We start from the raw sequence: 12,920 nt of genomic DNA, 5'->3' as shown, positions 1-12,920 counted from the left end.
AATAGGATGACAAATATTATGTTCTACGAAATTGGGAAACTATAATCTGGTTTTTTTTTTATCAAAGAACCACCAACACCGCAATTTACACTCAAATAGAGCTGGCAGTATTGTACACTTTTGACCTAGGGTGAAAAATGTTATAATATAAAAATTGAGGTTATGTAGAGATATCAGTAGCGGAGCATGTTAATAAAGTTAATAACAACTAATTTGAGAGTTTAAAAAATGTCTCACTTTGCGAAGCATTTTTAATAACACGTTCAAATTTTAAATGCGAGTTTGCGTACTTTCAATGACATTAAAAATGACAGGCGTAGGCAGATGTAGCCAATAGTTATAATTAAATTACCTAAATTTAGTAAAATTCTATCATTGCAAACCTAAATCAACAGGTCGTCGGTTTTTGATAAAAAACTGATTAATGATTATAGTGTTTAGTTTCATATGGTTCTATCTGGAAAATATCATTGACAGATAAAAGCAAAATAAGTAGGTAGGTAAAGTTTGTTTAGCGAGAGATTGGTTGACATAAAAATCACTAAATTCTACGTAGAGAAAGTAGTACCTAGCGCACGTAAAATTTGAAATATATCCTTCAAGCAGTAACATTTTTGCCGTGAAATTATGCTCTAATTAATGTATTTTAGTGCATTTTGTAGTGTTGGGTTAATTTAATAAAATTTAAAACCTCCCAATCTCGCGCTGGACGCAGTTTATATGAGTTTTATAAAGGTTATCTTTGTCAGGTGTGCCAACTAATTATGTGAACTAATCTAGGAGTGGGGATCGGAAATAAAATCTAAAATGACTGATAATAAGATGTTTTCGTTAAGATTCTTAGAAGAGAGAAATTAAGACATTATAGAAGAAAAATAACGAAGAAAATGAAGCGTATGTATACTTAATTCATTATAAATGTGCATATTAGGCGGCTGTGGAAAGGTGATTTTACTTTAGCAACGTTGGCTAAAGAGTAAAGACTCAAGACGCGCATCTAGTGTTTTGTTTTGTTATGGTTGCCAACCATGTTGTCCAATCTAAAAATATGTTATGACAATTAATTTGTATTTTACGTTAAATTTATCAACACTAAATAAATTTTGATCAAAAGCGTATCATTTTAAAGTTATAAGCGCGAGCCAGTCGCTCGAGCTCGTGTCATTACTGAAATTTGTCAACGGCTATTATTGTCACTTTTCTGGTGAGAAAGCAAAAGGTGCATTCACATTGCTATTGCCTCCTAGATGCACATTTATAATACATGGAGTATAGCTAAAAGGTATCGGGTGTTTTTTTTAAATTTAACCTCGTAGTAGACGTTGAAGAGGCGATTGTGAACGCACTGTCTCGGGATGATGGAAAACGCCCAGATGGGATGACTTTAGTACCATGGATTAAAGGTCAACCTTTAGTTTGGGACGTTACTGCATATTGTAGATACACTTGCAGATAGTTAGGTACGTTTTGAAAACTTCTGAAGTTTCAGGTTTTGCCGCTGAAATGGCTTGCAAACGCAAACATAGTTCAATTATTTCGTCAAATTACATATTTAAAGGTTTAGCCTTTGAAACCTTAGGCCTTTGGTGCAAAGAAGCGCCATCGATTTCATTCCGATGACATTGGAAACCTACTTATTGCGGAATCAGGCGATTCAAAATCAAAGAAATTCCTTTTTGAGAGGATTTCCCTTGCCATTCAACGTGGAAACCCTGCAAGCATTCGGGGCACTTTTCCAGATTCCGCATTATTATCGGAAAGTTTTGTATTATAAAACAAAAATGTTATGCACTTAAGTTGATTAATTATACAGTGCATTTTTTTTAACTGTTGCCATAGGGAATTGCATGGTAAAACTTTTACCCCCTGTTAACTTTTGTTCTGATGAAGATATTCAAACCATATTTGGAACAAAGTTGGAAAATTTTTTAAACTATCGGATAGTTTACAATTCAATATCCTAAACTGTTGAAAAAGTTGTGAAAAAAAAATTTAAAGCGCGCCGGAATAATAGTACGTCGAGCGGTCGCCAGAATAGCGTCCCTGTCGGCTCAACTCAACCAGCACCTGACCAGATTCCATTACAGTGCGACACTTACAAAATAGTCGAAGAAAAACATTTCGAACAATTCCTTTGATGATTTCTGTTAATTTGTTAAATTATTTGTGCGTTAACGTTTTTACGTTTGTTTTTTTTTATAAAGATATTTAATCATAGCCACGAGAAGAACTCGCTATTTATTTTTTAAATGAAACTGACAAAAATCAAAAGTGGGGATAGGCAGTTGCTGGCGGCCGCTCGACGTACTATTATTCCGGCGTGGTACAAATATTTTTTTCACAACTTTTTCGACAGTTTAGGATGTTGAATTGTAATCTATCCGATAGTTTAAACAATCTTCCAACTTTGTTCCAAAAATGGTTTGAATATTTTCATCAGAACAAAAGTTAACAGGGGGTATAAGTTTTACCATGCAATTCCCTATGGCAACAGTTAAAAAAAATGCACTGTACAGGGTCATTATAAATGATTGTCCCATTGCAGTTGGCGTTGAAAACCGACACAAATTTTAAATGTGCCGCTAGCTTCGCAACGTTAGACAAACTAGTAGATAAATTTACACTACCGCCAGCAGCGCTACCTATCGGCGATACTAGTCAAACTCATGTTATAAAGCTTGCGGCACATTCAACTACGTCACCAATGCCTACTGCGATGAGACAATAATTTATAATGACCCCGTATTATAATGTAATTTGAAAACTGTCACAATTTAATTGACATTTATTTTACAAAGGTTTTTTTTTCGTTGCTATGATATGTTAGCAATGTTGCTGCGTTTGAAAACTGCTCCCCCACACGAAATTTCCTCATATTTAACACTGATGAAGAAACGGATTTCCAACGTATTCTTGAAAGGAATTTTTGGATATCTGTTGAGGGCACTTTTGAGAGTTGACACATACAATTATGTTCCCACGTCAATAACAAGATCATTTAGTTTTACAGGTAGTTTAGTTCTTAGTAGTTAACTTCCAAAAGCTCTTGCGTGTTAACGAAAGGCCGAAAGCAAAAAAAATGTTTCTTCATGTTCCATGATTACCCTAAATTGTATAGCTTCTTTGGTGTCCGTCCTTTTTGACACACCCGATATATCTATAAATGATTGTCTGGTCCAGCTTGCTATGAAAACTTGTCAAATTTTGAATGTGCCGCTTAATACTGAATGTCACATTTTTAGGTAAGGTTGTTGGTTTTTAGCTTGAGGCAAGTTTCAACTGTGTTTTGCTCCCGCTGACGTTAATATACTGAATATCAACACCATCAACAGGGTAACAGTCATCCTCCCTTCATACTGCCACACAGTGTACATACAGGGCCTTTCCCAACTCGCGCCCCAGAGAAAAATGGCACCTGCCGACGACAATAAGTTGTCAAAAAACAGAAAAAAACAATTTACTACTGCTTACATAACTGAGTTACAATACTTGCAATTTTTTAAACTTGATTTTTTTACTAGCGTTATTCAAGGCGCAATTCTGCCAATCCCAGAAGGGCATCTCGAGGTGTAATGTTATTTCAACCACATAAAGTCAATTGTTAGGTTTCAAAAATAATACCATCAACTACAAAAAATGTTTGGGTTACTGTAACTTTGACACTATTAGATTTGACTTTTCATTGCCAACAAATTTAGGTTGACAATCTTAAATGTTAGAGCTGTCATTCCACTGCAAGTTCAGATGTCTACTGCAAAGCCTATGGGCGATTCTAGGAGACCCTTGGAGCGTAGCGACACCACGGACCTGAGTTGAGCCACCAGTGTCGGATTTGACAATAGATGGATTACAGAGGCTCTGATGCGCAAAACCCACCGATGATTTTTAGCTGGTACAGTTGATTGCAAAAAATACGGGAACTGTCCGAATAAAATTGACACATTTTTACAATTTTTCCATAGTGTGAAACCTTCTTACGAGAGATAGGTTAGAATTAACGTCAAAATTCAATGATATGATAATGATTATTTGATAGGTATTGTCAAGTAGACAATTAATTGACAAATGAATAAAACCGAATTTATATTAGGAAAATTTTCATTTCCCGTTTTTTTTACAACCAACTGTATCACCAGGTTCGTCGCGCTCTCAAGTTTTGTCTTGGACCGGCCGCTGGCCTCGGACTCGTGGGGTAGTGGTTGATGCTTGATAGTCGCAACTAAATGGCATTCTAGGTCATTTTAATTATTATTACAACGTGTTGTAGCAAAAAATGAAAAATGTGTTGCAAACGAAAAAATTATTGTCATTTCTGTCCGGAAAACGTTCTTAGAAGGTTCTTGCTGCCTCCCTAGCTCACATTCCCCAAAAATTATGATCATTTCTAAATAATCAGCAGCTGAATACATGATTGTAACCAAATAAACAAAGGTTTTGTCTTTTTTTATTACAAATTTAATTTGACAGTGACGTCTTTCAAAAACTCCAGTCCCCCAAATATTTTAAGATGTTTAAAGATGTTTTTTTTTTTTAATGAAATCCTAGCAACGTAAAATTACGGCAAACACACCTTGAAGATGTAGATCTCTGATTGGTTAACTTTAAGTCGTCTTTTCTCGAATATCTTTTGCTAGATTTTTTTTTTTCAGAATTACACATCCAAATGCGATCTCATGTTTCCTCTTTTTCTCTGGGGCGCGAGTTGTGAAAGGCCCTGTATATTCAATAATTCGTATGAGACCAAATCCTAACAGATAAATGTTGAGAACACCTTGCCCCTTTTACTCCTTTTTTATCTGCTTTCATATTTCTTGTTTTATGCTAGTGATAAATACGACCTAGACTGAACAGTCGAATATGTTATTGAATCCATTTTTTCCTCCAATATAAATTACAGTGTTTTTCAGGAGAAATAGGTCTTGCAGGTTTTTTAATAAAATCTTAAATTTGTTTAACAAGATACACAACACATATTGTAAGCCAGATTGTTGAGATAAACAGGCTACGGATATTTGTGGAGTCTCTTCCACTCGTTCGTTTACCTCTAAAAGCGAACGTATTTGCAATTTGTATTGAAAAATACATGTTTTGGTGTTTATTACAACCGATTACTGATTAATTACCGGCGAACGCAGCGATAAAACGAATATAAAGGACGAAAATTGGACTGAAAAGAGCGAACAAACCGTCAATGTCAGAAGTGACAGTTAATAACGAATTAAAATTAGGTATCTGTTCAAAAAAGCGGCACAATATTTTTTTTTACAGCTGGCTTGACCCGACAATCATTTATAGATACCATGGACAAATAAAAAAAAAATAAGAAAAGAGAACAGGATAAATAGCAACAAAAAATTCTTAATATCAAGTTTTTAGACTTTTTCATTTGCTTGGTGTTTAAAGTGACTGCATTTTAGTATACTCAGAAACATTTATAATTATAATCAATAGTTACCTACCCGTTAAAAAAATATGAACTAACATATTTACATAATATGTACATTTTTTTTCTCGTTTTAAAATGTCGACAAAAGCCAAGAAGTAAAATCGACAAGGAAGCCTTCACTTACCTGAGTATAAATGGGCTTAAATTGCATTATTAAAATAAAAACATGAAATAACATTGTTATAAATTGCTACGAAAAGTTAGAAATTACATATTTAAATAAATTAAGTTAACTTTCTGGGTTAATGATTGTGTGCCTATACGTAATTAAAAATAATGAGATTTTTTAAACGTTTGCCCAATTTGTAATTGTTTGTTTAATTTAAGATATAGACTAAAAGTGAGAATCTCAAGAATTGCTAAATTAATGAAATTTAGCAGTAAACTGTTTTAAGAAATAGGCGTCATGCGTCCAATAAGAGCCCACACACATTAACTTTATTAGAAACAAACGTTAACACCCTACATCAGGTTTTGTAGTCACCTTATTTAGTAGTTTGTTCTGGATAAACACGAAGTCTAATCAATTACTGTCACTCTAATAAATTAATTTACCAAGAATAATTCCACATCGCAAAAAATAATTCAATAGAAATGGAAAAAGCAAACATTTAGTACTCCTAATCGATTAAGTTGTTTGTGGTTTATTTATATATTTTAGCAAATCTAGATAAAAGTTAAAATATTATAAATTGTTTTTTACCTGTATTGGCAAATTCTTCCAACTCGTAGTCATCATTTATTGTACAAAACAAAACAGAAAATGTGGCAGGTTGGTCAGGTTTAACAAAATTTTCGACGCAATATTCCTCCGGTCCGTGCATCGGTTTTTCCGGAATAAGATTAGGAATATAAACAGATCCGTTCTGTTGAATATAAAAATTATCAGGATGGAAAGGATCGGACATGTTTGGAAATAACTGAAAATTGTCGTTCTCGCAATATAAATTATAAATCTTGTAAAAATCTTTTTCTTTTGTTGACAGGTGTGTGCCGTTGTAAACATCAAATGAAACATTCTTTTCTCCTTTTATGCACGTGTTGTTCGACATAACTTCGTCGGGGTTACAACATTTCCTCACACAAAATTTTATATTGCACACACATCCTAATATCATTCCGTCTTCACTGTGGAAATAATCTGATTTATTGTAAACTATTCCGTCTTTATGTATTGATCCATCACTTTTTAAATCACCGTCCGTTATATTCACCGTAAGAGCAGATGGGCAGGGTTGTAGGTCTTGCCCATTTAACACTGGCACTAGGAATATTAATGATAATGCACAGACAAACATTGTGTTTATCATGTTGCTGATTTGATTTCCGTGCTTAAACTGAAAACTGTACACATTTTGACCACGTTACTGGAAAATATCATGTCTGCACACTCCCTCTAAAATTAGTACATGCGAAAGGTGAAAAATATATGGTAAACAAATTGTAATTTGAAACTTTTATAAATATTTTTATAAAAGGTATTGACTAGAGTCTTAGTTAATTTTGTACCATAGATTTCAATCAAGGAATTATTTAATTTCATTTGATTTGGTAAAGATCAAGATTATTTATGTAATCTCTTGTCTGTCCGAAAATGTGATTTTCTTGACAGTTGACAGAATGTTTCTGTGTAAACAGTTAAGTGTTTAACAGAGGCTTGTTTACTTTATTACACAGATTTATAAATACACACCTAATTAAAAGTGAATAAGTATGCACGCACATATCTTGAGAATTAGGAACAGTGTAGCACGAAATTGTCAGCTTTTATACTGGGTGCCCCAAAATTCGCGGAACAACGTCGTAGTACTTATCATTAAGAGATCAGGTAAAAATGTTTAAAAAAATCAATCTTCTTTTTTGTAGAAGATATGGACCTATTCGTTACACTAAATGTGGCAACATTTAAAAACATTCTATGCATCCCAATAGTCTGCAAATATTTCATTTTTGTTGTATCCATGGAAATGAGAGGGAAAAATCAAAGCCGTGTTGCCGTACACTATTTGAGGTAAAACGAACATAAAATTACTACTTGGAAATGCTGGAAATAATGAAGAAAATAATTGCAAACCTGATCACAATCGTTCAAAATTATTAGGCCACTGGCTAGTAAAAGACAAATAGTCAAAATATGTTTTATTATTTAAAATAAATGAGATCAAAACTGCACCTTTTGGGCCCCCATATCTTCAAATCTAAGAGGTATAGAATTTTTTAATTATTTTTCTCGTTATTTTCTAACATGAATTGACATTGCCTCATTGAGTTGTTCCGCGAATTTTGGGGCACCCAGTATAAATTTTTTGTTCGTAATGAATTTTGAATTAAAATATTATATTAGGGTGTCCAGAAAGTTCTGAGCGTTTTTGTGGTATTCTGTTTCACGATATAAAATAAATGTAAAATCAATTGGTATTTTTGTTTTTCAAAATATGAAGTACACTTGTCCATAAACAATTTGACGTTTCTCAGTTAAATAATTCTCAATTGGTTACATTCTGGTAATTGATTGTTTACATGGAAAAACAACGAAATCGTAATTTAATGTTATATGAGTTTAAATGTGGACATTCAGCGGCAGCAGCCACATGAAATATATGCAGAATTGAAGGTGAAGGGACGGTAACAGAGTCTACTTGTCGGCGATGGTTTGCGAAATTTCTGAATGGGGAAGAAGGTCTTAAAGATAAGAATCGTTCGGAACGAAAGAGTTCATCTTCTATCGTCGTGGAATTGAGCTTTTGGGACAAAGATGGTTGGAAAACAATAAAAATTAACCAATCCAGAAATTAGAAGAGGTTACACCATAAAGATTGTAAAGACTGCAACGTACAAAAAACACAAGATCTGAAGTCATAACGGCACATCGCTCAGATTAAAATGGACAAAACGAGAATAAGCGTGACGAGCTCATTACTTCTTATAAACGTCATATAATGATGAAAAAAACTGCAGAACACAACTAGGAAATTTTCTTTTACAAGAAACTTTGTTGAACAAAATCTATCTCTTTTAATTTTTGTTCCGAATTTGTTCTACAAGAAATGGATATCAATTAAGACACCAATAATCTGAACTTGAACATTATAATTTTTCGTTCTTCACCTCACAAGTATCACGTTACTGTATACGTTCCCGAGGACAGCGACAACAAACATCCTAAGTAATAAGATTAAGATAATAGTATATTATGTTATTAGGAGCAAAAATGAAGTTTTATGTGCTGAGACTGAGACAACCAAAGCACAGTTTTAATTTGGATAGATTTTGTAGGCAAGTATGTTTTTCAATTATGTACAAGTTTCTTGATCAAATCTTATTTATTCACTTCAGCTTTCAACATGTCAGATTCAGAAACGATTTTGTTAAAATTTGAATTAGGAATTTCAAATGATTTAGCTATAATCAATTCACTTTTGTAATGACGAACTAGAGTTACTAAATTTAGTAACTTTTGTCTTGTGAACACATCTTTTTACCGCGAATTTGGGCTTTTAAAAAGTTAGGTTATGGGTCACGTCATTTGTTCTGTCAAAACTGGTCCCAATCAAAGTATGTATAGTGAAATTAAATTTGTTTAATTATTTTGAAAAAAAAGCAAAGTTGCACTAAACAAATACGAAAAGGCAGTTGAATGTAACAATGAAATAATTTTGCATTTTGCTACTCATCCTCGTCATCGTCGATGTTTTCTAAGTCCAAATCGGAATCTTCAACCAAATTAACAATAATTGGGGATATGTCATGGATGCTAAAGTTTCCCATAAACCTTGTTCTTGTTCTTCGTTTAAAATGTTGTACATACTTCTGGGACTGAAGCCTGTACAGCACTTAGGGAGCGTTTTATTTTAGATTAAGATTTAACGAAAAAACATCCGCCACTGCTTCTACAATTTTGCACTTTACGTATTTACGTTTCTCCATGAGTAATTTCTTTTATTTTGTTGAAAGCCTTTAAAATGTGCTACTGCGTCTGCTTGCTTATTGATGCTTTACTCCGTTTTGGAAATTCATTCATTTTGGCAGTGACAATAAGACAATAATATGATAATTTAAATCATTGCCAACTGTCGAATTTTCATTTATTTTGTAAAACAATCTAACAAAAAAAAAAGTTCCAGTTAGTTTGTCATTACAAAAATGAATGCATTATAGTTTACTTTATCTGTCGCTCGTCAGCTCGTCAGATGCCATGGCAATGAAGTGATACTTTAGCATTATCAACCCAGCAGTATACTGTCGTATTTTGGTGACGTTTGATGAAAAAATATATTATCACAGCTTCATCATAAAAATGCATTGAAAGATTACTTAGGTACATGAAATGTGAAAAATATTTGTATTTTTTGAATTTTAAGGGTGAAAGGGTGGGTAAGGCTAGACATTTTGAATCTTGGCAATGTACAATTGCGGCCACGAAATTTTGGCCGTCACATTCATGTCAATTAAAAAAAATGGATGTAGTCCATGCTTTATTGTCATTTGTCATTATGATTGACTTTCGGAATTGAAATCCAAAAATTTGTCACCGTCATACTTCATTCAAATAGTAGCGAACATGCCAACAATACCCTATTTCAATAAAGTGCATATAATATCCCCGTTCCAAGATGGTCAAAATGACAAGTCTTGTAATAGCAGAAAGTGAGGTTACGAATACCTTACGTAAGAGTCGCTTTACATGTCATAGCAATGGAATGACAAGTGACGGCCAAAATTCCGTGGTCAACTGTACAAATATTTTATATTAGAGGAAAAAAATTCTAAATAGAAGGCTAATTATAATTTTGCTGTACGCGTATATACGAAATATGCTACGGTTCTTCAAAAAATGGATGGAGCAAGTATGTAGAACAATCACAAGAAATCACATCACAGGATCTTGATCTTTCGGACACCGATTTGTGTTAAACCAAAATGGATGCAGCATCATGCAATATAACTCGTTCATAGGCTAGACTATTTTGTGTAAAATTTCTTAAATAAAAGTGAAACGAACATCTGTTATTGTCTACGTTTTCTGGACAATTTATCAGTAATAGTAAAAGAAGCGTGGTGGCTGGCCAGTAGTCCTACCTGACTAAGAGTGGGGAGTGTCATAGCTTCTGACAATTAACTATATACTCGTTATTATTTAATAACGTAATTACTTCCTGTAATGAAGTTCAGTTTGCATGTCAGTTAGCTGCTGGGTCAGTGGTTGGTGAATATTATAATACATATATTCCGTTAAAGTACCGTCCGTCATAACAAAAAACTAATTTTAAAAGAAATATTTTACGTAGTTCATTATTCTAAAACAAATAAGTAAGAAAAGTGGCAGAAGTTTCCAAAATTGAATTTAATCGAAATGGAGATGACTCAAGATTGAAACCTTCACAATTTTGCACGATGTGGCATTTGTATTTGAATGATTTACCTATCTCGGGACCAGCGATCCAAGAAAACGCGAAAGAACTTGTAAGAGAGTTAAAAGTCGAAAAGTTTCAAATTACACATGAAAGAATATTTAGATGTTTTTTTTTGTGCCTTGTGAGAAAAGAATCACGTATTTAAAAGAAGAAAGTTGTAATAATAATAATCTGGTAAGTAATGTGTGTGTGCTTTTGTTAGTTGAACAAGAAAGACGTATTTTGATATTTAATTGATAAATTGGCGTAGTCAAGGCATTTTCACGTACTGTTAACAACAGAGAGTGTCTTCCAGATCTATAGAAATCTCTTTATTTGGAAATCTAACAATCGTGCATCCATTGTGTTGTCAGTTACTCAATCAAGAAATTATTACGAACATCTTGTACAGAGTTATCTCAAAATTCAAATGCTTTCCTACAAGATGGTATTGCTAATAGGGTGAAAGATTCCTTTACGAAATGTGGCTTTCAATTCAATATTAATTGAAGAGTAGGTTAAAGGTTAAGATTTCATTTTATTGAGAAATCTGCTAAATCTGCTACTGGTTATTTAGTTTTAGCTACCGAGGATGTGACCGCAAGAGACCCTACATGTGAATAATAGGTTGGGTCAACCGTTTTCGCCAGTAATAACAGAATTTTATTTAAAAAAAATTAATCAAAATGTAACGAAAGTAAAATTATTCTCCAAAATATAAACCATCAGATTCCATGATTTTTCTCCATCGATCCCATAATTTCCGGATCTGGTCACGGTACCAGCACTAGTTCTTGGATGCAAAGAAGTTGCGGCATGCGATATCGACTTCCTCTGCAATTTTCAATTTTTTTCCCACGAAGAAAATTCTGCATCGCTCGGAACAATCCATAATCTTAAGGAGCAACGACGGGGCTATAGGCAGGATGTGGTAAAATTTCAACTCCATCCATTTCCTGTAGTTTGAGCTGTGTTTGAACAGCATGGTGACAGGGAGTGTTATCTTGCTGTTGATAGTAAAGGTCAGCATTTACAGCACGACTTTCTGAGACCATCTCGAAATGTAGCACTCCTTCAAAATTCCACCAAACACTCAACAAAACTTTCTTTCCAAAACGATCATGAGGAATTCGTGGTTGTGGCTTTCTATCTTTTAGAACCCATTGGGTTTTTCTGTTAGGATTAACGAAAATGATCCACTTTTCATTACATGTTACAATACGATGCCAAAAACGATCAAACAAAAGAGTGTTGTACAGATATCCACTCGTCCCTCAGCTTGTGGGCTTGTGCATCAGTTAGTTCGTGAGGATCTTCTCTAGGACATTTGTACGTGAAATCACTCCGATCCAAATGACTGTTGATAGTCCGAGAGTAGCTAATAATTCCCGGGTGGTTCCATAGGGCTGATTCTCCAACGGGACACGTAGTTCTTGAGGATCGATAACAGATAGTCTTCCACTCCTAGGCCTGTCATCGAGAGTGTTGTCCCCGGATGCTAGGCGTTGGAACCAATCTGACACTGTCCGTCTATTGACTACATTCTCTTCTTCGACTTCACAAGTTGTTTTTGCCGTAATCGTCGCATTCATCCTCTTTTTTCAGTAGTACCTAATTAACCCCTGAAGAACAATTTTTTCGGTTGACATTTTAACCCCAGAAATCTTTTTAAAAACTGTGTACAACTTGAGGCGATTATATTATTGAAACTACATTTAATTTGCTTTAAAATGACATAAGTAAATTATTTAATAGGTAAGTATGCCAAACTTTGAAAATAAATTTATATCGAGTGGAGAAAACGTTTGACAACCTAATGTTAACAAGAAATCGAAGTTAAAGAAGAAGTGGTAAATTATGTTAGACTCTCCGTCTGATGAAACTTTTGAAAAGATTTATAGGGCACAGTCCAAAGAAATTTATCTAGACGAAAATACTTCAGCAGCTAGGTCAGTGGTTGGTGAAAATAATAATATATTCCGTTAAAGTATCGTCCATCGTAACAAAAAATTTTTAAGAAAAATTTTACGTTATTCATTATTCTAAAACAAATAAGAGAAGTGGTAGAAGTTTGCAAAATC

At 33.8% G+C, this 12,920-nt stretch overlaps 1 protein-coding gene and 2 long non-coding RNA genes across 10 annotated transcripts in view; 2 read left to right on the top strand and 1 right to left on the bottom strand.

The window, feature by feature from the left end:
* The window catches only part of LOC138127183 (G-protein coupled receptor Mth2-like), a 65,076-nt gene that overhangs the window by 32,942 nt on the left and 19,214 nt on the right, over positions 1-12,920 (bottom strand). The window contains exon 1 of one of the 5 annotated variants that reach the window (XR_011158141.1): positions 6,150-6,756. The exons of 3 other annotated variants lie outside the window; for them this stretch is intronic. Coding sequence is in view for 1 of the 2 variants with exons in the window: in XM_069043060.1 (XP_068899161.1) it covers positions 6,150-6,756 (607 nt within the window). In the remaining variant the exon portion in view is untranslated. Of the gene's footprint in view, positions 1-6,149; positions 6,772-12,920 lie in introns of those variants that run through there. One more of the 5 variants, XM_069043060.1, reaches the window with a different exon arrangement.
* LOC138127270 (uncharacterized) overlaps positions 1-12,920 on the top strand; it is a 45,488-nt gene that overhangs the window by 19,828 nt on the left and 12,740 nt on the right. The window lies entirely within an intron of this gene.
* Positions 68-11,472, top strand: LOC138127257 (uncharacterized). Of its 4 annotated transcripts, none has more exons than XR_011158168.1 (4): positions 68-894; positions 1,317-3,010; positions 3,243-11,363; positions 11,417-11,472. It is a non-coding gene; the product is annotated as an uncharacterized lncRNA (long non-coding RNA). The 4 variants fall into 4 exon arrangements; XR_011158166.1 differs by having other exon boundaries at positions 1,317-1,436; positions 1,490-11,363; positions 11,417-11,468; XR_011158169.1 differs by having other exon boundaries at positions 68-496; positions 750-894; positions 1,317-11,363; positions 11,417-11,467.

Source organism: Tenebrio molitor, chromosome 1 (genome assembly GCF_963966145.1).
Source record: "Tenebrio molitor chromosome 1, icTenMoli1.1, whole genome shotgun sequence".
NCBI classification, from domain to species: Eukaryota; Metazoa; Arthropoda; class Insecta; order Coleoptera; family Tenebrionidae; genus Tenebrio; species Tenebrio molitor.
Note: the sequence above shows the minus strand (reverse complement) of the source record. Positions and strands in the feature narration are given on the sequence as shown.